General features: G+C 45.3%; 1 protein-coding gene across 1 annotated transcript in view; it reads right to left on the bottom strand.

Moving 5' to 3' along the window:
• Nucleotides 1-23,892, bottom strand: part of TNFRSF11B (TNF receptor superfamily member 11b) — a 97,690-nt gene that overhangs the window by 11,207 nt on the left and 62,591 nt on the right. The window contains exons 3-4 of the mRNA XM_069621544.1: nucleotides 7,016-7,213; nucleotides 406-630 (exon numbers count right to left, since the gene is read on the bottom strand). Coding sequence (XP_069477645.1) covers nucleotides 406-630; nucleotides 7,016-7,213 — 423 coding nt within the window. The remainder of the gene's footprint in view (nucleotides 1-405; nucleotides 631-7,015; nucleotides 7,214-23,892) is intronic.

A 23,892-nucleotide genomic window follows, 5' to 3' on the forward strand; every position in this document is an offset into this window, starting at 1 on the left:
GACACCATGAAAAAAGATACTCACAGAGCATGAGGGCCTGATTTAAAAACATGTTTTAACGTAGGAAAGTCCTATTGAAAACATGTTTGTAGATCAGGTCCTGAGTGTCTTATTAATAGGAATCTTCCTTGGAAATTGTATTGCCCTTTATTGAATGCCGGGAAATGCTGTTTGCTGTTTCGCGTCTGCTTCTGAAATCAGAAGGCTCTTAATGCAGTCACTATCATTCGCTTTTGACTGCATTCAGAGCTTTCTGATTGGCTCAGAGAAGGTCAATAATGTCTTCCACCTGCTTATAGTACCTCATATTACAATCTCTGTAAAAAAAAAGGTAATTAATACAGTTTCACAAGATACATGTTCCTCTGTTCTTTTGTAGCAGAAATGTTAATATTTTCAACATACCTTTAATGATTTTCCGAACTACATTTTGACCTTTGTTTTGGGATTTCCATAATTTCAGCAGCTGGAACATGCGCTCGTGAGAGTCATAGCGCTTATTAATGACTTCTATAGTTTCTGTGTGCATCTTCATGCCAGGCAAGGTCTGCATTAATATGCTCAGCCAGTTAGGAGACAGGTCAGTGGGAACAGCAAACCGGAACAATGCTTCCTCACACAGGGTTATATCTGTGAAGAAAACCCAAAAAACAGGACAATGAAGCTTGCCTGTAGGGGTCTGTGGGCTTTCCCTGGACCCATTGCCAGGCAAGACAAAACTTCATGTGCATCACATCCCAGTCAACTAAACCTTTATATGCAATGAGAAAACACACTCCAGAGCTCCCTTTTAGCAACAATCTCTAAACAAGCACAGTGCTAGACTGGCCCAGCCCACAGGGAACTTTGGAGACATCCCAGTGGGCCTTCACACCATTGGTCTCTTTGCGTGTGAGAATTATCCCAGTTCTGTTCTCCTCTTACCCTCAGTCCCAGTTGCCCCATCCCCTTCCTTCCATTTATCTGCTTACCCCACATCCATTTTAAGTAAAGAATCTGTCATACAGCTTCCACAATGCTATTCCTCACTTCTAATAAATGTAAATGTATCATGTTGTTTTTTGTAAATCCCTGCAAGGCCCACTCATCTTTTCATCCTTACGAGGTCGATAAATGAGTACCAATTTCGACATGTATGTAAATACGTCCTATGTAAAGCACTTTAGATTAAAGCGCTATTAAAAAATAATAATTTTTACTTTTCAATCTTTATATAGGAACAAATGTGCTTTAAAATACACTAGTTGTGAACATTCTCGCTAAATTCTTTTAGGCGGAGGACCACCCAAGTCCTACTTAAAGGGGTTTGGCTTGCCCGACATTCTCTCGTACGTTGTAATATGCGACCCCTATAAAAAACGTTTCATAGGTCAGTTTTGGTTCCCAGTTCATCCCTGAACATGCACCCCCAAATAATAGGGAGGATAAATGGCAAAGAGAAACGAAAAAAACAGACACTAAGGATAACGGTCTTGAAAAGAAAAGCGTATCTGCCTTTACATTGCTTTTCAATCTTTATTCAGAAGGCTTTTTTTACTTGATGATGTATGGCCAGTTGTGATATAATTGTTTTCCTGAATTAATATTATGTCTGTACAGAAAGATGGTACATCACGTGTCAAATGTGTAATTTGTGTGGATGAAGCAATGATCAGCAGAACATGAAACAAGCATCAGAGTCATTAAGCCTGTGAGCATAAAATAATTTGTTGTACTTGATTGTGTGACATTAAAAGCTCAAATCTGGAATTCATCTGTAAACGGGTGCTTAGAATGCAAGAGCGGGACATGTCCATCCAATGCAAGGGTGGGGCACTTCGATCCAATGCAAGGGTGGGGCATGTCCGTCCAATGCAAGGGCGGGGCACGTCGGTCCAATGCAAAGGTGGGGCATGTCGGTCCAATGCAAGGGCGGGGCATGTCCATCCAATGCAAGGGCGGGGCATGTCCATCCAATGCAAGGGTGGGCATGTCGATCCAATGCAAGGGCGAGGCGATGCATGTCGATCCAATGCAAAGGTGGGGCATGTCCATCCAATGCAAAGGTGGGGCATGTCCATCCAATGCAAGGGTGGGGCACGTCAATCCAATCCAAGGGCGGGGAATGTTGATCCAATGCAAGGGCGGGGCATGTCGATCCAATGCAAGGGCGGGGCATGTCGATCCAATGCAAGGGTGGGGCATGTCCATCCAATGCAAGGGTGGGGCATGTCCATCCAATGCAAGGGCGGGGCATGTCGATCCAATGCAAGGGCGGGCATGTCGATCCAATGCGAGGGCGGGTATGTCGATCCAATGCAAGGGCGGGGCATGTCGATCCGCTGAATAATGAAACCGAGTCTGGTTTCCGGAATGACCAACCCATATGCAAGTGATCTTCATTAAAACTCATTGCATGTGCATGAGTCTTATACAAACTGTGTACATTGTTGATAGTGGGAAACCGAGCTCACTTTTAGCATTCGCTGGGTCAGTGAGGTTAGACCTCGTTATACGATGCTCACCATCGTATGTATCAAAGCCAGCGGAGAACAGGGAAAACCAGATGCCGCCAGGCATCGTCTACAGTCCATCGGCTGTTGAGGAATGTATAGAGGAATCTAGCACGTTCTATAAGCCAAGCATGTGGGATCATGCATGCATGCATGGAGAATTGATTGGGAATTGCAACGGCAGAGAAACTGAAGGGAGCATTGTTCGGATTCTAGTGGTATTTCATCAGCGCTTGCATTAGAACGGGTGTTTGATGTAATGATTCACTGCAGCAGTGGCATTCAAACTTTTTATGCTTGGCTCCCCCCCTTGAGTACAAATATTGCTGCCGGGCCCCCCTAGATGGCATTTCTGCTTATTTTTTCTATTAAAATCAGTCACCATACTCCCTTTTGGAAGAGCTTTGCGCCACCCCTGGACACCCTTCAGGCCCCCCCAGGGGGGGCAGCGCCACAGTTTGAAGAGCAGTGCCCTACAGTTAGGGATTAACATGTGTCGTCATTTATAGTCATTGATGCAATCTTCATCATAAATGTGTGAAATGCATAAAATCTTCTACATGTGCAAGCATCACATAATGCTCATTAATAATGCATCAACCTTCTAGGAAAGATTTTCCACTTGCCTTATCTATCCTATCACCTGCACTCCAGTACACGACTATCTTCAAATTTATGAAGATAATGGATAACTAACATTATTCAAGAGGCATTATATGAGAATGCAATAATGACGGTGGGCGGGGGTAATATAATTAAGCTATTTAAAGTATTCTTTTGAAAAAAGGCAAATGAATGATGACCGCAACGCCCACCTATTTGCATTGGCTACATTTCCTATGACAAGCCACTCACTAAAGGAATACAAAATGGGAAGAGTGTGGGCGCTATTAACGGGGGCACAGAGTGAAACCCCCCTAATGCAAACATTTTAATAGAGTTGTTATAGTTGTCCTCTGGTTCATGAACCTCCCCTAATTCGTTTCATATTTGGAATGCAGGATTTTGATACATTTGGGGGAATAAAGCATTTTTTAAGGTTTTAAATGTGGCATATATAAAACAAGTCAATTATTCTGCTTTCTGCCATTTGTGATTACTATACATTGCCATGATACATCACAATGTTAAATGTACAGGGGATTGGGTCGGTCAACTTTGCCCATGGCGGCCATCGGGAGCAGACGCGCTGGGAACACAAGTGTTCCCAGCGCGTCCGCTCCTGACAAAAAAAGCAGCAGAAGGTAAGTGGGGAAGAAAAAAAAAATAAAACGTGTCTGCGTCCCCGCTGGGGGACGATGGAAGCCTCCAGCCGTGGGGAGGCACGGAGCGGGGATGGCCCGCTCCGAGTCTCCACACTGCTGGAGCCTGCTATCGTTCCCCAGCGGGGACGCAGGAGCAAAAAGGTAAGTGGGGTGGGAGGGAGGGAAGGGAAAAAAAATAAAATAAAAGAAAAAGCTTACCCGAGTCCCCGGCGGGGGGCGAAGGCAGCCTCTCAGCCGCGGGGAGGCTCGGAGTGGGGATGGCCCCGCTTCGAGCCTCCTCATTGGCTGATAGGCTGTCAGGCCCCCCGCCGGGGACAAGGCTGCTGGAATCTCGGCCGAGAATCGAACGATTCTCAGCCGGGTAATGACCCGGCGAGAGCCAATCAGAATGCTTGTTGAATTCTGATTGTCTCTCGCCGGGTACTAATGCTGAATAAATGTCGGGCACCCAGGTTCACAGCGGGCCTCTGCAGATAGTCAAGGTTATCCGTCACTATTACACCATGCCTAGATGTCTAATACATGTCCAAACATAAAGACCTACCAATCTGCAGGATCCCAGAAGGGGTACAACGCTGGTTTCAATTTCCGGATAGCTTCATTCCAAACTGGCATGAGGACACTCCATTTTTTAAAAGACACTGCGCCGGTGATCCCCTGTACCCTCACTTTGCCCTTTTCTTGGTTCCATTAACAAATGCAATCGCCCACCTTGAAGAGTTCTGCACACTATTGCCCCAATACATAGGCCCACCACACCAAGGACCAAAGCAGATTCCATGCCACAACTCGCACATTGAGGAAAGCTGGTCACATGAGGCAGCGTCAAGAAAAGATATTTTATTGTATAGCTCGCAGGGATAGGTGGCTGTCTCATTGGTCAGACACCCATTTGTAGCACAAACTCCAGAGCCATGCTAAACTTCTTTGTAGCCGTATTAGGAGTTTTCTAAAGCGGGAAGAAAGAGAAAAACATTAACTGGGATGGAAGGAGTGTAAGAAGGCTGGTACATGAAAAGGATCCACTGCTGAGATGGAGCGGACGAAATGCAGCTCCGAAGACAACAAAAGTGAAGCCTAACTTAGTATGGAGGGGTCTGTTACCAGCAAGCACTCCTTTCAGCACGCTTATCAGACTTCTGCAAAGCAGAAATCATGCTCTGATAATGATACAAAGGTGGCTTTCTCTATCACCTATTGAAGTAGGATGGTCAGGCCAACTCTGTAAAAGTCCAGATCAAAGATTTACCAAAGATGGACGGCAAGGCTTCCACGTGGCAGCTCTCCGGATGCACACAAGTGGAAGATAGACACGTGCACAGGGGGTGTCGTGCATGGCATCCTGTCAATCACCCTCAAATCCTTTCCCAAACACATTGCTTTGGTAGCCAGTTTTCGTTGTTTGCAAACCTTTTGTTTTGTAGTCGGGGACACGGGGGCTCATTGTGGCATTTTGAGGGATTTGCAGGTATGTTTTTCAATTAAGTGTGGCTCATTGAGTGCAATTGATCATGGTGCTTGCAATATGGCAAACGTTCTTCTGGTGCAGATGTGAATTCTTTCAGTGCATTTTTGAACCAGGGCGATGTTTCTCCTACTGCTAATTTGGAACAGCATTAGCACTTGACCAAACATTACCCTGCAGCACTGCTTTTAGTTTTGAACCATTTTCAAAGTGATTTAAACCTTACTCTGCCTGACTTCAACAAAAACACATTTTATACATGGTGAAATTGTGCTGTGCCATGCAAATTTCGTTTTGCACACGATATAAGGCATTCACCAAAAAGGGTAGGCCCAAGGTCTGGCTAATACATTTGCATGCATGTGTTGATGCAAAAATCAATGGACACAAATATGGCCCACCAATATCCTTCCCTGCTTCTGCTTTGACCAGTTGCAGGATAAGGTGTAAGCCACACAGGCAATCTATTCTTTCTCTGTGCGGAATGCTAGAGCCCGTGCGAAATACTTATGCAAAATATGACTGTTTGTATATGTGTATGCATTTCTACCCATTTGTTAGGGATGCTATGTTATGCTATGTGGTAGTTTTGTAAAGAGGAACAATCACGCGACGGTATCTGAGCTCTGTTAGAGAAGTGGGCTGTGAACTAGGATCGATAGTACATTGGACAACTAACAGGTCGTCAAGACATGAGCCACGCAGGAGTAGGGGGAGAGAGGTCTGCGGACAGCTTTCCTATCAATTAAAGAAGATGCCATCCCTCCTTTCTTGTCCATGAGCCAGGGTGATTCCCTTTGTACTTGGCCTTGTGCAGCGTCTTGTGTCTGGAAATCCCTGTAGGGAGCCAGGCAGGTGTCTTATCTGTGTTCATTGCCGGTGAATAGACAGTGTTCTTCAATTTTGAATCACATGTGATAGGACGGTGTTTGGAATTATTTCACCCTGCACCCTGCTAGTAGATTCTAAATTAAAAAGAAAGGTCTTCATTTTCTTCCGGAAGAACAGCACATTAGAGTCTCTTCACGGATCAGGAGCGAGAGTGTTCCAGACTCTGAGTGCCTAAACTAAGAAGCAGCATCGACTAATCATTCCTTCCTGTATCAAGGCGCTGTCAGCTTTCTATCCAATCTTGATCTTAAGCATGAAGGGGGTTTGTGGTAGAGTATTGGAAGCTTTCGAAAACCAGGCACCTACTTCTATAAAGTATCCGGTTCTTCGCTGTCAGCCATGCTAGTGAGCGTACGGCTGAGGTGATATGGTCATGTTTCCTGTATTTGGGCACAGTCTTCAAGAGGACATACCTTTGAAGAGCCATCCTCTAGAATGGACTTCCTGAACTCATGTGGATGGAGGAACGGACGCATGTGTACATCATTAGTACCGGGTGCAAGCCTGATGCTTCGTTATTCAGGGAGGATTGCCTAAGCAACACCCAAGCCCGATTGGTAAATATAGAACCTATGAGATGCTTGGTCTAGTGACACACTGTTATGCCCATGATCTGAATCACTTTATGCAAACAGACTCTCACCTGGATCAGACTCACAATGTCTTTCAACAAAAGAATTTGATACAAGAAATTCTGCTGAGGGTTACATTGGGTTGTCCAATTCCAGGCCTCGAGGGCCAGTTGCATGTTGAATTTTCTGGACACCCCTCCTTAATATTCATGAGATTAATTTGCATACATTTGTGCTCATGAATATTAATGAGGGATATCCAGAAAATCTGTCGGGTTTCCGGCCCTCGAGGCCTGGAGTTGGACAACCCCAACACTTTTCATACCATACCTATATCACATTTTGAGGACGAATGCTCGGCAGCATTGTGCTGGCATATGCTGTCGTGTGTTGAGTTTCCTTTAAAAACAATTGTGAGGCCCAACTTTCCGCAGTCTGTGTGCCTCTGGCATGTTTCCGTAGCTGAAGATGCATGTGAGAAGAATCCATGGGGGCAACGCTCACAAACAGTGTCACGCTCTGGAGTGCCTACAAAAGAGTGCAAAAGGGGATTCAGTTAAGATCTTTTAACAAAAAAGAGAAAAACGGAAGTCTCTGCAAACCATACAAATACAATTATCACAGTATATATGTTCTTTACAGCTTTGATTTACATTTTTTAACTTACATTTTGTAAAACTGCTCATACTGGATAAGTGCAGGGAGTACAAGAATCCACATGCAAACATACCAGGCCTGGCATGACAGGGCTGTGACCCAGCTAACTGCATATTCAACAATACTATGTAGCTATAACTTCACCCCCACCCTCTCTGCCAGGTGCCTAAACTAAGCCCTTTGAAAGGGAAATGCTTAAAAAAAAAAGTCCCAGGGGTGACTGGGGTTTCGTGCATCAGACAATGGGAACATACATATGTATCCTCAGGGCAAACAAATCCTACTGATTTAAGATGATCTAAACAGCCTAGTTCAGTGCCTAATAGAATGAATGTGCATGTGCGGCAAAGGCAGCCAAAGGTCAATGCTGCTTGATCCGACCCCAACACGTTATTCCAATGATGCCCACGGGGATCCCATCCTGAGGGGCTTCAGAAACCCTGCACTACTCTGCTAATTTTCAGTTTCATAATATGGTCTGGTAGTCTTCCAGTGCTCTTCAAGTTGCTTTGTTGCTTAGTGTTCACTAACAGAACATATGGCTTGCGAGACCATTACTGTCCTCGCCTCCCCTAATGGGTACACCTGCCATGGCGCATAAGCATGAGGCCATGTTAGTTTAAGCCACGAGCTGCTCTCCAACACATGTGTCCGCACACCCACATGTTGAGGAATGCGTTCCCCAACTAAATGAAGGGACTATTCTGTATGTCAAAACAGACCTCAGTTGGAGGAAACCTGCTGCATTGTTTTGTGTGCCATCAGGTCCTTCTACCTGCAGTCTTTTGTTATCTCTATGTCGTTCTTTTGTTGCGCATGTACACTAGATGCCTTTTAAATGGCTTAAGAACAGGAGAAGGATGAAGGGGCTTAGGGACCACCAGGTGATTCTGGGGGAGGAAAGGATAGGGGTCACCCACTTAGTGGTTGGGGTGCTTCCTATTCAAGGAGCGTGGTTTCGCGTAATGGAGCCTGCTAAGTAGGTGAGGTAGGGCTTGTGCAAACAAGCCATGGAGTCTACAGCAACCTGGTGGCTGTTCCTGTGGCTGTGTGGCAGCGCCATGGTTGCTCACCTGACTGATATTATCGACTCTTGGACAAGTGTATTTCCTTTATGCACTGCCCTAAGTGCCGCCTTGTCAATCGGGCCATCCCTATGCGATAGGATGCTTTATTATTCTAATACTTCTGTGATGGATGCCAAGCAAAAACTGCATAGGATGGGAAATTGCATCATGCTGGACATCTTGGCATCTAGACATGCCCAGGCAATATCAGCAACCAAGTCATGTTTATGTTGCATGAGACATAGGTTCACCCCTTTCCCTGGGTCACACTGAGTAGGTGGCTGGTCATTCCCCTGGAGAGGAGGCCACGTGTGTGAGAGGAGCTGTCCAGGCTGTGATGGTCTCTCCATTCTTGGGAATTTGGTTCCTGAGAAGGAAGAGCGTGTCCTGATTAATTTGCATGTATCTGCCTCCTGGAATGCCAGCCTGGGGGGTCCCCAGGAAGGCTACTTTGGTTGCTGCTCGCCCAAGGTGAGCTTACTTGCGTGTCGGGCGATCTTCTGATTGTATTGGTTCATGGGTAGCCTGGGTGGCCAAATTGTATATGTTTGATTAGGCCCTGCCCCTTCCTCTGTAATTTGGGGAATTGCAGGGATTCATTGACACGAATTGTAAGTTAGGCTGAGGAGTACTGGGCTCCTCGCAGCATGCCAGGAATGCAGGAATGCTGCCCACTGCCAAGGAACCATGGCTTGGGATGCCTAGTCATATTTTAGTCTTACATAAAAAATAAAAAAAGTAAAGTCATATCAGTTACACAAAAAAAGCATTAGAGCGATTTTCTGAGACCAATTTATAACTTACTATGTCAAATAGAAGTTATTACTTGAAGAATGTTTGATCAAAGGCAAGTTTCACATTGGCTGAAGACAGTTGGTGCATTCTGGGAGTGTTAGGATTTTGGGTCATGCTTCCTGGTAAATATATGGTGCAACTTGGAGCATATATTTTCGAGCAATCACGATTCGAAATCCGTGCCGTCTCACAATGTCATAGAAATCGATCTCAAAGTTAAGAGTGGGGGAAGGGTGTTGCCTCTTTGTGTCCTAATGAACGGCACCATTGACTTCATGGGAAGCATGGACCTGCAAACAAATCAGGTAATTGAGCACCTTGTGGGATTACTGCGAGATCTTAGCACCGGGTCGATCTAATGCAATGCAATGGTTTAAAGCCGGCACAGCCAATATAGAGTAAATGCGTTTATGCTGCTGCTGCGGCCAACACAACTATCCTTAGCATGAGTGCACAATGAGGACGCTCCACAACAACATGCACGAGGACACTGTACATTTCTGTGCTAAAGTAATGCAGGAAAATCTATCTACAATGCATGCGTATTATGTTGCGAGGCCAGAGTTAATCATTCCTTGGCAAATACTTGCGCTAAGGGCACTCTTTCGGCTGGCTTTGTATTGCATCGGATTCAGCGCTCTGCCTAACACCACCCCTGCTTTTCATCGTTGAGCCCTGCTGAACAAAAATAATTTCTGTGGAAAACAAACACTTTCTACCTAGTTTGTAAGAAACACTATGCATTCACACTGTTACAGGGCTATTACCCTTTAAGACTAGACTTCCCATTTGCACGTCAGTAGAACACGTGACGAAGGAAGTAGGAGGAGGGTGCAGGAAGGAGGCAGTATCCTGTTGTATCGAGAATAAAGACGACGTATTGATGATAAGCTGGTGTGCGTCCTTTATTATATGCCGCCAAGGTAACACCACAAGGAAAACGGGAGGACCACGCCCAGGGCTACGCTTCTCCTTGTGTGCTCGCCACTGAAAGGCCGTAACACGAAGGAAGGATCGCACGTGCCGTTCCCTGAGCAACACTGCAGCCTAACAACTGTAAGGGCTGGCAGAACACCAGTCCATAGGACTCCTCCCGTGACAGGGCAGTAAACCATCACAGACGACTACCAGGTGGGTGAATGAGCATGCCCACATTGCAGTGACTCAAGTCACAACCCATATTGCTGTGGCTCAGAACACTGGAACACGGGCCATATAAAAGCCACCCAAAGCACATGTGGCAGGTGACAACCACCCCAAAATACACCCCTCTCGTCCTGAGAAGGAGAGCACAAAGCATTATAGGGACACCCAGACACCAGGTGTTGCGTAGACCACCAAGAAGCGCCCATCACCCACGCAACCTTGAGTCCTCCCCTGATCAAGCAGGCCAGGCCCCGCCACCTCCAACACTGCCGTCAAGGTCCACGGCCAAAGCATGCCGCATACCTTCACCATTGTCGATGAACCCGCAGGCCGACAAAGGGCCCTGGTGGGTGGAATTACTTGAGGATTTCAATAACTTCATAGCAGCTGCAGGTAAGAGACATCCCCACGACTACGCAACACGTTCCTCAATACTGGCGGCACTGAAATTAAAACATTAATCAAAACCATCCTGGCAGCAGAACACCCTGATTTTGCCTCACTAATCACGGCCTTCAACAAGAGACTAGTAATAAAACCTAACAGGGACTATGAGAGGTATATGTTCAACCATGGCACTCAACGAATTAACAAAACCGTTGATGAGTTCATTACTAGACTACAAATTAAAGGGGCGCATTGCCAGTTCCATGCATTCTCCCTAGATGAGGCCATCCGCCTGAGAGTCATAGAGGGATGCCTCTCACCAACACTGAAGAAACAGCTTCTCAAGAAACCCCTTACCATTGAAGAAGTTAGTGAAATGGCCAGAATCCTCGAAAGGGTAGACAGGCAGGCAACGCAGATGACCAGCGCCACGACGCCCAAGCTAGACCGAGGAGAGATGATAGCGGAAATCCACACAAACACCACAAGAGGAGGGGAGAGAGCCACAGGACCCACCTACACGTCAAAGCTACAGATGCAACGTCAGTGCTACCAGTGTGGGATGGCCATTCCCCATGCAGGTTCTTGCCCTGCACTCACACAAAAGTGTGGAAATTATGGAAGGGAATGACACTTCCAATCTGTCTGTAGAGAGGGCAGACCTTTCCCTACACTACGGACACCCTCAACGTCACAATACAGATCATATTAAAAAACACCACAAAACCAACCTTATCAGGTACGCCCATATCAGCAAGGGACAAAAAGATACGTGAGGGTTGTGGAAGAGCTTATACCGGAAGATGAACCTCAAGAATATCAGTCAGTTGAACCCACGAATCCGTGACAAATATGACAGACCACCAACACCACATCCAAGCCACCATACCATGAACAATTCAGTCAAGAATACGAATGCGAGCAATATGACTTGTACTCATAAGATGAGTTTGTGAATCTCATCATGGACGACAGCGAATCACGTGAGGCACCACGAATACCAGTAGACATTTGCACAAACAATTTTGCTTCCTCATTGACTCAGGGGCCACAGTGAATATCATGAGGGAGAAGGAGTTTCGCCAAATCCAAAACAAACCAACCTTAATGCAAACGTCATCCAGAATCTTTCAATGGGGCACTAACGTACCTGTGCACAGTGTTGGATTGTTCAAGTGACGGCTCATTCATGGAGACAAGTCGACAACGACATTCATTCACGTAATACGGAGCCCAACCAAAGGCTGATGCCTATTGAGTTAGAAGACTGCCTCATGCTTAGGTCTAATCAACATCCAAATGCAGGAAGGTGACTCCATCTGCTTAACTGCACCTGCACCAGACACACAGGGATGCTTCTGCAACATAGAACTTAAACCACCATCAACCCCGGCCATCACAATGGACGACATCCTGAAAGAATTTCCACTACTGTGCCATGGCAAGATGAAGGGTCCGCCGGTCAAACTGCACATTGACTCGTCAGTCTGCCTGTCCCACAACACCCACGCAGGGCAGGCTTCCACCTCCAGGAGGCGGTGTCCAATGAACTCAATCAACTCCTAAAGGATGACATCATCAAGCCGGCCACTGGCCCCACACCCTGGGTCTCACCACTTATCATCGTCCCCAAGGAAGATGGTCACCTGAGACTATGTGTGGACATGAGGGTAGCCAACACGGCAATCCAAAGGGAACGGTATCTGGGTCCAAGGATAGAAGACATGATTGTCCAACTCAATAAAGCTGTAAACTTTTCGAAACGCGACCTCAACCAAGGCTACCATCAAATGGTCCTCCATCCTGACTTGAGAGTGATCACCACGTTTGCATCCCATGACGGCCTCTTCCGATACAAACGACTGAATTTCAGAATTTCATCAGCGGCTGAAATTTTCCACGAAGCCATTAGACAGGTTATCAGACCTGTGAAAGGGACACTCAATTATAGCAATGACACTCTTGTATTCGGAAAGAGGACTATGAAAAAGCCTTCTGTGCCGCCTGTGCTGCTGTTCAAGATGCAGGACTGACCTTCAATCTAGAAAAATGCAGATTTAGCAAGTCCAGACTCAAATTCTTCAGCCATATATTCTCAGCTGATGGAATGACCCCTGACCTGGACAAAGTTCCCACCATTTTCAATCTGCACGAACCCAGCCAAGTAGCTGATGTGAGGTTGTTCCTAGGGATGGCAGGATATTACGCTAGATACGTTCCCCATTTTGCACCATCACGGAACCACTGAGGCGCCTGCTACAGAAGGAAGACCCATTTGTATGGTCTGGCGAATGTCAAGGAGCTTTTGACACAATGAAGCACATGTTGGCTGAAGCCTGGAAGCTTGCCTATTTCGACCCGGACTGGCTCACCAAGATTGTTGTAGATGCCAGCCCAGTGGGTTTAGCGGCCATCCTAGCACAAACCAGTGGCCTGGACGCCAACCCACGACACATAGTAGCCTACACCAGCAGAGCACTAGCACCCCCTGAATCTGCGTACTCCCAGGCAGAGAAGGAAAGCTTGGCAGCTGTCTGGGCCTGCAAACTTTTCGACAATTACGTAATCGGATAAAGGTTCACCCTCATTAGAGACCACCAGCCTCTGCTGTCCCTCTTCGGGAACCCCAGAACCAAAATGCCCCCAAGAATTGAGTGCTTGGGCATTCGCCTACAGGAATACGACTTTGAGATCATCCACCGCCTGGGTTGTGAAAACAACCCGGTGGACTATCTGTCAAGACACCCAGCCGGAAAACCGATTCCCAGACCTAGTGACACTGACCACATCAACTACGTGTCGGCCAATGCTCTGCCTCCAGCCATCACGATTGAATCCATAGCCTCGGACTCTGTGGTGGATCCCTCCACGGCACTAGCCATAAGCTTAACAGAAAACCAATGGAAAGACGTCCACCGTACAATACTAAGACACCCGGGTGCAGGCAAAGATGAACTCGAAAGATTAGCCAAGGTGCATACACAATTGTCTGACCAAGACAAGTCGATCCTGCTAAGAGGATGCAGATTAGTCCTTCCTGCGACTCTCCATTCAGAAGTCATAAAGGCTGCCCATGAGGGTCACAGAGGCTCTGAGAATACCAAAAGACAGCTCAGATCCCATGTCCGGTTCCGGTTCTTGGATGACATGGTCAACCGGTGGGTTAAAAACTGTGTAGCATGTCAATGTACTGCCAGAGCTCAGACTCCAACTCCACTCAGCCTGAACAAGATGCCAGAACAGCCCTGGGAGCGAGTCGCGGTAGACTTCTACGGGCCTCTTGGAACGAGTGAATACTTGCTACTCTTCATCGATGAACACTCCAGATTCCCCATTGTAAACAAGGCAAAATCCATAGCATTCGCACATGTAGCTGCCATCTATGATGAAGTCATCAGTGAATGGGGGATCCCAGACACTATTAAATCTGACAACGGTCCACCATTTAGTGGACATGAATTTGAAGTATTCGCAAGACACATGGGGTTCAATCACCAAAAGATCATGCCACGCTGGCCCCAAGCTAACGGGATGGCCAAGAAGTTCATGTCCTCAATCAAGAAGACGCTGCAAAGGGCACGTATAGATGGCTCGGATCCACATCAAGCGCTTTGTCAGATGTTGAGAGACTAGATGTTGAGAGACTACCGCAACACGCCTCATGAGGTCACCAACAGAACCCCAGCAGAGCTCCTGATGAACTACCATGTTTGCACCCGAATAGTCAGAAACCCAGCAACCCAACCAGAACCAGATTGAGAGGTCATCAGAAGGGACGCTGAATGCAAGGAAAAGACCAGAGCTGAGACGGCCAAAGGAGTTCCACATAGGAGATGAAGTGTGGGTCCAACAAACCATGAACAAGAAAACCGACTCACAGTTTACCCCTAAGCCTCTCCAAGTGACGACCGTCAAAGGGACAATGATAACAGCAGCCAATAATACAAACGAGGTAACCAGGAATAGTTCCCTGTTCAAGCTTGTTTGTTTGTTTGTTTATTTATTTGGTAATGCGCACCAAACCCTTGGGTAGCCGGGTGCAGCAGTACACACAAATTCTTATAGCTTAGTTACAGTACTTAGCAAAAATATGTACAACAGGTACATGAATGCATAAGGATAGAGAGCATGGCCTTGCGGTTCAAGGAAACACTAGCAAGTATATCTATATATATACATAAACAGCCATGCACATATACAACAACATATATCTATATTACATATGTATATATAAAATTATAAATAACCATGCATGCGCAATTGCCTAGAATACAGAGTGATTCAACAGGTGCAAAGGTCGGATAATGGCCAGGAATGGTAGGATGGTCTAAATCAGGTTATGTGTCAGTGGTGCGCAACCATTTGAGTGCCTTGTGTCTACATTTAAGGTATGGTTGTTCTAGTCTGAGGTCAAGTGGTAGCTTGTTCCAGCATTGCGCAGTTTTAACGGGGAAGCTAGTTCCTCCCGCTGTTGCCCGTTTGACCCTAGGGAACTCCAACATGAACGTGTTAGCAGATTGCGTAGGGCGGGTGGCTGTTCTCCTGGTAATTTTTTCCATTAAGTAAGGAGGTGCTAGGTTGTTCAGGCATTTGGAATTGAGAGGAGCTGTTTTAAGGAGGATTTTATCTGTTATTTTCAGCCAGTTAACCTCTTTCTTGAATTTGGTAATGTGCTCTCTGTAGGGGATATCCAGTGCTGCTCTTAGGGCATTATTCTGCAGTCTTTGAATGCTATCGGTGATATATTTGTTGGATCCTGAGTACAAGGCATTGCAATAATCTAATCTCGACATGAAAAGAGCATTGGCTAGTGTGATACAGCTAGCATTAGAGAGGTGCGGTCTGGATGCTCAGATTAGTTTGCACGTGTAGGTTATAAAGGGGCAAGGGAGTTGACTTGCTTTTTAAGTGTGAGGGAGGAGTCCAAGTAGAATCCTAGAGTTTTAACCACGGACATCACCTTGATATGGTTGTTATCAATATTGAAGGCTGCGTAGTTGGGACTAAGTTTTTGGATGTCGGCTTCAGAGCCTAGGATTAGTATCTCCGTTTTATTGTCATTCAGGCAGAGGCCATGGGATGCCATTCATGCCTGAATGAGGGTGTAGATCTTGTTCACCAAGGCTGAGTCCGCCTCAAAGTTGCCGGAAAGGGGTATCATCTGCATAGTTAGTGTAAGTGACACCCAGTCTGTCCAACTTGTCAACCAGAGGCTTGGTGAAGATATTGTACATGGTGGGTGAGACACAGGATCCCTGTGGGACACCGCAAATTATTTTGATGGGGTCAGCGGAGGCAGAGGTGGAGAAGACTCTCATCATGCGATTAGCCATAAAGGATTGGACCCAGGCTATGGCATCTCCGGTGAAGTTGGCGGCAGATCGGAGGTGTTTGCATAAGACTACATGATCCACCAGATCGAAGGCTGCCGACAAATCCAGTAGGAGAAGCAAAGCTGTTTTTCCTTTATCCTTTAGCTCATCAATTTGCGTCTCAAGGTCTAGCAAAGCTGTTTCCGTGCCATGGAGGGAGCGGAAGCCAGATTGCCATGAGCCAAGTAGGTGGTTGGTTTCCAGGTAATCCTGGATTTGTATGTAGTCAGCTCTATCTAGGATTTTAAGTAGAAATGGCATGGTGGTGATCAGTCTGTAGTTGGTGGGGATGGTAGAGTCCAAGGTTTGTTTTTTAAGTAATGGGAGGACCCAAGATTCTTTGAGATTGGCAGGTACCGTGTTTGATTTAAAGGAGGAGTTTATAAGCTTGGAGATAAAGGGGGCTAGATCCCTAGTCGCGTCCTTTATTATTTGTGCTGGGCACATGTCGCCCTTGCAGTTTGAGGGTTTAAGGCAGAGTATTATTTTTTCTGTGTCAATTATGGAGATAGTCTTGATCTAAAGGGTGGAGTTGTCCTAGTCTCCTGGGGTTGAGATGTTTGTTGATTAGAAGGTGGCATTGTGGCCTTTTTTGTTGCAATTTTGCATCGGAGAGAGAAGGTTTTGTTTGAAAGAGCATTTTGTATGTTGGTACACCATGCTTTGTCTTTAGGCGCATTGTCAGTTGGTTGGATAGGGGATTCTAATTTGCGGAGGATGGAGAATAATTTGTTGGTATTAGAATTAGCTTTCGCAATCCTATCATTGAAGGTGTTCTTTTTAGTTTTGGTTATTTATTTTTGGTATAGTTTGGCAAATTCGGTTAGTTTTTTTTTGTTATTTTCAGAGGGGGAGTGACGCCAAATAGATTGAAGCTTTCTTTTTTGTAATCTTAGAGATTTGAGTTGTGGAGTGAAACATGCATTCAAGTGTGCTTCCTGTTTAGCTTTGCGCAGTTTGGCAGGTGCTATCGTGTCCAGTGCCTTGGTCATAGCATTATTGAAGGTATTTACTAGGATGTCAAGGTTATTATTTTCCAATCCAGAGATAGCAGGAAGGAGGAGAGGGAGAAGTTTTTCAGCAGTAATATCCTTCTTGCTTCTGGCCGGGAGAGGAGGTGCCATGTTGTTGGTCTTAGGGCTGAGAAGATCTAGTGTGGCGGAGAAGGTTATTAAGTAATGATCTGTCCATGGTTGTGGGACAATGTCAGTGATGTTAATGTTACAGTTTAGCTCAGATACCCAGTCGAGGGTCCTGCCTTTAATGTGGGTTGGGGAGAGGACTTTTTGAGTAAGACCGTGGTCTTTTAGCAAAGCTGCAATTGATTCAGCATGTTTGTTGTCAGTATCATTAAAGCCTAGATTAAAATCTCCCATCAGTAGAGTTTGCGAGTGGTCTTTTGTATTGTTGGCTATGAGACTAGTTAAGGCGTCTTCAAATGGGCCTACTGGCCCAGGGGGTCTATATATCAGGTGGATAGATAGAGTACGGTTGTTGGAAAGGGGCAATTTGGCTGTGAGTATTTCACAGGATGAGTAGGGAGCTGATGTGGCAAGTCTAATAGGAAGGGTCGTTTTGAAGATGATGGCTAGGCCACCACCTCTGGCATTCGGTCGGTCTGCTCTTAGGATTTGGTAGCTGTCAGGCACCGCTAGCATTAGGGTCGACCTTGCTGCCTCATGTAGCCAAGTCTCGGTTATGGTCAGTAGATCTAGGTTGTCATTATTTAGGATGTCTGCAATTTCAGTAGCATGGGCTACCATTGATCTAGAATTGATGAGGGACCCTATTAGCGTTAAAGTACTGTTGGGTTTGGCTGTTAGGGTGGTTTTATGTGAGAAGGTATTTTGGATGTATGAATCTTGGTCGGGTTTCGAGCGCAGGTATAGGTAGTCTGCGTAGATGTCACAGGAGAGTTTTTAGGTTGGGTAATGGTACGTCTATTAGCATTGTTGGGGAGGTTTCTTTTAGGTTCTTTGATGCTGGGCAGTCTAGACCTAAGTCTCAAGTTTCTATCCTTCGGAGGGCTTGTATTAATAGCAAGGGCCATAATAGTCTGGATAACAAGGCTAAGGAGCAAGGTCTGAGTTAATTTGATAGGGCAGGCAAGGGACATTTTTAGGCTATGGTAGGAGCATATTATGCACTAACATCGAAATATTGTTTCCGTTATGGATGGCAGGGGTATAATTCTGTTCTATACCTAGGGGTGCTGTGTATTAGTATCTGAAGTCAATTTTCATGCACAGGGCCAGAAACACACACTAGCAATTGCATATGTTATGTGCTAACATCAAGTACAGTTATGGTATAAAATGCAGAGAGAATTCTAAGATACTAAACCTGGATGTACTAACATCTAGATTCGATTTTAATGAGGGAAGCCACAAACACTTATGACTAGAATATGCTATGTGCTAAGTTCTAGTACAGTTGTAGTGCAGAATGCAGAGAAAAACATTCTAAGATACTAAACCTGGATATGCTAACATCTAGATTTGATTTTAGTGAGGGAAGCCAGAAACACTTATCACTATAATATGCTATGTGCTAACTTCTAGTACAGTTGTAGTGTAGAATGCAAAGAAAATTCTAACATACTAAACCTGGATATGCTAACATCTAGATTTGATTTTAGTGAGGGAAGCCAGAAACACGTATGACTAGAATATGCTATGTGCTAACTTCTAGTACATTTGTAGTGTAGAATGCAAAGAAAATTCTAACATACTAAACCTGGATATGCTAACATCTAGATTTGATTTTAGTGAGGGAAGCCAGAAACACTTATGACTATAATATGCTATGTGCTAACTTCTAGTACAGTTGTAGTGTAGAATGCAAAGAAAATTCTAACATACTAAACATGGATATGCTAACATCTAGATTCGATTTTAGTGCAGAGGTCCTGAGACCCTCGAGACTAAATTATGTTATGTGCTAGCATCTGGGTGCAGGGACCATTTAAAAGAGACAGAGTGACTTATAATACTGTATTCAGGGGGTGCTCTATGCTGAAATACAGGTACAGTTCTGATACAGGGGCCACAGATACTCTCATGCTATACCTGCATTGTGCTAACACCAGAGTAATGTTACAGTCTAGGAGGCAGGGAACACTCTTAGGTTATAACAGGGACATGCTGAATGCTTGTATCCATCTACAGTTTTAGTGTAGGCAGCACTAGTGAGGCAGTCAACTGCTGTAACTTTGAGTATCATCAGCATGCAAATAAATGACATTTTAGTTGTACATGTAAGGTATAGCGCATTAGGCAAAGTGCTGACAGGTATATGCATAGGAGGGCATGCTAATGCAAGGGGCCCGATTGTTTGCTACGTTGTGCTAATTAGCCACACTCTCTTAGAGAGTAACAGTTAAAAAGTACCTTGTGGTGAGTTCCGGCGAGCAGAGTAACCGGCTGACGGCTGGGAAGGCATGGACAGGCTGGGACAGGTAAGAGGCCTTAGTGCAAGCCTTGTTGCTGGAGGCTGGCTACGCCTACCGGCTTAGGGATTGGCTGGATAAGAAGGCAAATGGGCCAATCAGGCAGATCAGCAGCCTGGGGATGCCTATGCATGGAAGTAGGCAAGCTACGTAGGTCAGGGGGCCATCTTGGAATGGCGGACGCGGCTTCGCGTTGAATGCAGTGAATTCAGGGTATCAAAAGTAATGCTGAAGAGTGAGCGTTATGGCAGCTGTTGGGGATTTCTGTCAGCAGGATGGTCAGTGCGCATTAAAGTAGCGCTCGTAAATTTGATACTGCAAAGTTTCAGTGCAGGTGAAGGGGAGCCCAGGGGCCTACCTCAATAGTGTGGGGAGAAGCTCCTGCTTCTCTCCCACGCGGCGGTGTACTACTCCAGCAGTCTTCAGGGGCTCCTGCTCCCTCGGTGCCTGATGGTGCTTGCCAACAGAGGAGAGGATGAGATACTTCCGCCTCCCGATCCGGACCCTGATTGGGACAATGCCCAAGACGAGGAGTGGGTCCCCCTTGAACCCGAGGTTCTACATCAGTTGGACCCACCTGGCAATACTGATGGCGGCTCAACTCAAGAGCTACAAGGACGCCCATACAGAATCATCAAGAGGCCACCAAGACTAGTTGAAGATGTTAAACCCAAGTTGTTGAGTTCCCATGTTTAATCACTCTCAAGGACATTTGTCTGGGGGTGTTGTTACAGGGCTATGCCCCTTTAAGACTAGACTTCCCCTTTGCACGTCAGTAGAGGACGTGACGAAGGAAGTAGGAGGAGGGTGCAGGAAGGAGGCAGTAGTATCCTGTTGTATCGAGCATAAAGAAGACGTATTGATGATAAGGTGGTGTGCGCCCTTTATTATACATAGCCCCCGGGCTAACACACACTGAGCTAAATAAAGTTGTGTGTACATGATATGATAGGTTATTTATAACGTGCTTAATGCCCAGGAGTTTCTAAGCGCGGACCAGGGGATCGAATATGTGCTGCTCTGTGCCGTCTTGCTTCCAAGGCGAGCATGTGGTCCCTGAGCTGTCCTCCCGAGACATATAAAAATACTGAAGGAATGTATAGCCTTTTTCACAGTAACAGGATTTTCACACTATATACGTTTTTTGTTTATTTTTACCATCACCAAATAGATTAGGTTGTGTGGCCAGGAGTTACATTTTGCAACGTGGGCTAAAGTGTGCCATTACACAGTGTAAGGTCACCCGCAGAGAGCATACACAGAGCTGTGCATGCTCTTTCAGCATCAGCCATGCACCAGCCACAATTTGGGACTCTTCATCGGGAAAACCCTGACTTAGCTTTCCTGGCCTGGGTGTGTTTCCCACACCTGTGGGTCAGACCATTATGGTCCGTGAAACTCTCTTATGCCTCTTGAAAAGGCAAGCAGGTGGACATGCAAAATGCACGCAACCCAACAGGGGGCATAAATGAAGTTCCTCGATCTATGGGTGCTGTGCCCCAGCACATAGAATGCAGTGTGAGCATAGACCGTGGCGATTGGGATGCTCTCATCTGCCGGCGGGTCACCCAAAAAAAAAAGCAATGGTGTGAGTTGATAAACAAAATGCATTGTTTGACAGCAATATCTCAGATTGGAGAGAAGGCTAGCGGAGTAGAAAATGGGACCCTGTATGCTATAGATGTTTTCCAGATGCTACTTAGTAGACAGGACGACCTCTTGTTACAAAGGATACATTTGAAGGGGTTGCATTGCAGACTTAATGCCAAAGTAATCAGGATAATATTTAATCCTCTGCAAATATCCTATAAATTAATAAATACATAATCAGTAACCACTCCAGTGTTAAATGACACCAGTTTTTATGGGTTTGTGTTTAGGGAGCATTGTATTACCTCTCGGTAATTCCTTTTTTCGATCCGCTGTGATCATAGGGTTAATGAATGAATGCCTTTCCACCCTGCTCTTAGAGGTTGTGGGTAAACAAGGCAAGTTGCATTCAAACAAAGATACCATACATTGAAATATGGGGTGCTTTGACCCACTGAGAAGCCCGTATAGTGTTTGGAGGGTAGAATGCAAGTAATATGTGTAATCCACGCCCTGCAGGCCAGAGAAGATAGGGGAGCGAGCTAAAGTTCCTGGGAAAATAAGAAACTGTTGGGGGTTGCATCACTGGCACTCCCCAAAGTTGGTGATTACCCTTTGACTCACAATCTTGAAACGTTTCTTGATCACATGCATGGCAAGCTGCAGGATCCGGCTCTTGCACATTTCTTAAGATGTGCCTGAATGAGAAATCTTCCTGGTTTCGCTCGTGCTTCAGCTCCAGAACAACCTCGGAGCCGTAAAATGGAAGCTGGAGTCCAAGCAAGGACATCTTCCTCAGGTTTTCTAGTCAATTTCTCCCTTTGCCTCACACTTGGGTTCTCTTTCAGCTTTTCATCTCTCTGCTGGATCACTAAAAGTGCCTCCTTGTTTGGCAACCTTCTCTCAAACTCATGCTTGCATGTCGAGGTGATGTGCTCATTTCCTTTTCCACTGTCAGTTGAATGTTATTCATATTTAACACCCTGTAGAGTCCACTAAGAACCACATAATTGGACTAGACTTTAAGCATTGTATAAGTAATTTGCAATTAGCACAACAAAATCGTTATTGACTTCTAACCCAATCAGAAATATATGGAATTTAGTAAATAACTACTGGTATTAACTTCATTCTAAAGATTCTGTCTTCGAAAGCAGACAGAGATACAACAATGCGATTTCAAGACACTAATTTTATTAAACAAGACAATTCCTCACTGGTGTTGTGGCAGAGAGATTTATTTCCAAAAGGAAAGAAATATTTACAATACATGCACCAAATTAACATTAAAAATAGATGCAACATTATCACAATGTTACAGTTTGCATGTATTTAGAATAGCTAACAGAGGTTTGTTAAGGGTTACTTTTAGTGTTATTTTGGTGTCTAGTGTGATGCATTTTTAATTTGCATACATGTAGCAGCATAAAATAGTTTGAATGCAATGTGGAAACACATTGTCCAATGAGATTTAAAAACATAAATGTTTTTACATAAGGGAGTCTTGAACATACGAGGTTGGCAGGGTGACGGCTAAAACCACAGGGATGGCCCATGGTTTTTCTGCTCGGAAACTGTTAAGCAGTGGTCGAAAAGCGTCGGACACCTGGTACTGCCAATCTGGGGCAACTGGCTAAATTTGTAACAGGGTGACTGAGAACAGAAATGACCGTGGGCCTATTAGTAGGTTAACAAGATTATAATGGTAACAGAGGCCAAATGAAGTGAATTGAAATGGCTGTGCACGATGGAAAGGTGAGAGAAACGCCAAGAATAAATATCCGGAGTGTCAAAAGTGTGTGGAGAAATGAGTTAGTCACCACTTAAAGGAAATATTTGCTAAACTCTCTAGCCTCGTAAAACAGTTTCCATGCATAAACCATGCATGTCAGATTTAGCACTGCAGGTCTGTGACCAAGTAGAAAGCTGCTCTAAAATGCATTTTATACCATGTTAGGAATGTGTGTATTGCAGGGGGAAACTAAAGAAGAGGGTTGGGCTGGTATCTGCAATGTCATGAACATTGTATGTTCAAGGGAATGGTGCTACAGTGAAAGACAGCCAATGGGATGGTGGGGATTAGATTTCCTTGTATAGGGCCAACCCATCTGTATTTTGGGAAATTACTTGTAAGGCAACATGAGGGAAATGTAGGAGTGTGCTAAGTGTTCTGAAAATGTTTATATACTGTATCTGTTCTGTGGTTGAGGAGCGACTCAGGTTAGTTTCACTCCAAGGAGTTGTCTAGCCTCTCTCCCAATTTCTGTTGTGAAAATAAACGTGGCTTAATGACAACGTGCATTCACTTGTTTATAACAAGTAGGTTGTTTTAGAGTGCAGAGAGGTCACCCCTTACAGTGGAAGGAACTTGTTATGTTGTGTGACAAGTCCGTGGATCTTTTCCCTTTTGTTAAGAGAGGAAACACCACTCCCATAACCAAACCAAGGTGTTTCTTAAAGGTTGCCACAACTTTCCCTATTCCAAATCCTCATATAGTAAATAATCCTATGTATTTCTGCAAGAGGACCCCTATAAAATATATGGATAGTACTGCGGCGAGAAAGAGCGCCAAAGATCATGGAGGCTCGGGAGGATAGCTCATGGGCAGCAAGCTCATCTTGGAAGTAAGACGACTCGCAGCAACACATGTTCGGTCCCAGGTCCATGCTTAGAAACCTCTGGGTATTAAGTGCGTTATAAATAAACAATTATAATTATAATGATAAACAATGGTACAATAACTG

This window comes from Ambystoma mexicanum, chromosome 5q (assembly GCF_040938575.1).
Source record: "Ambystoma mexicanum isolate Mex_15411 chromosome 5q, UKY_AmexF1_1, whole genome shotgun sequence".
Lineage (NCBI taxonomy): Eukaryota > Metazoa > Chordata > Amphibia > Caudata > Ambystomatidae > Ambystoma > Ambystoma mexicanum.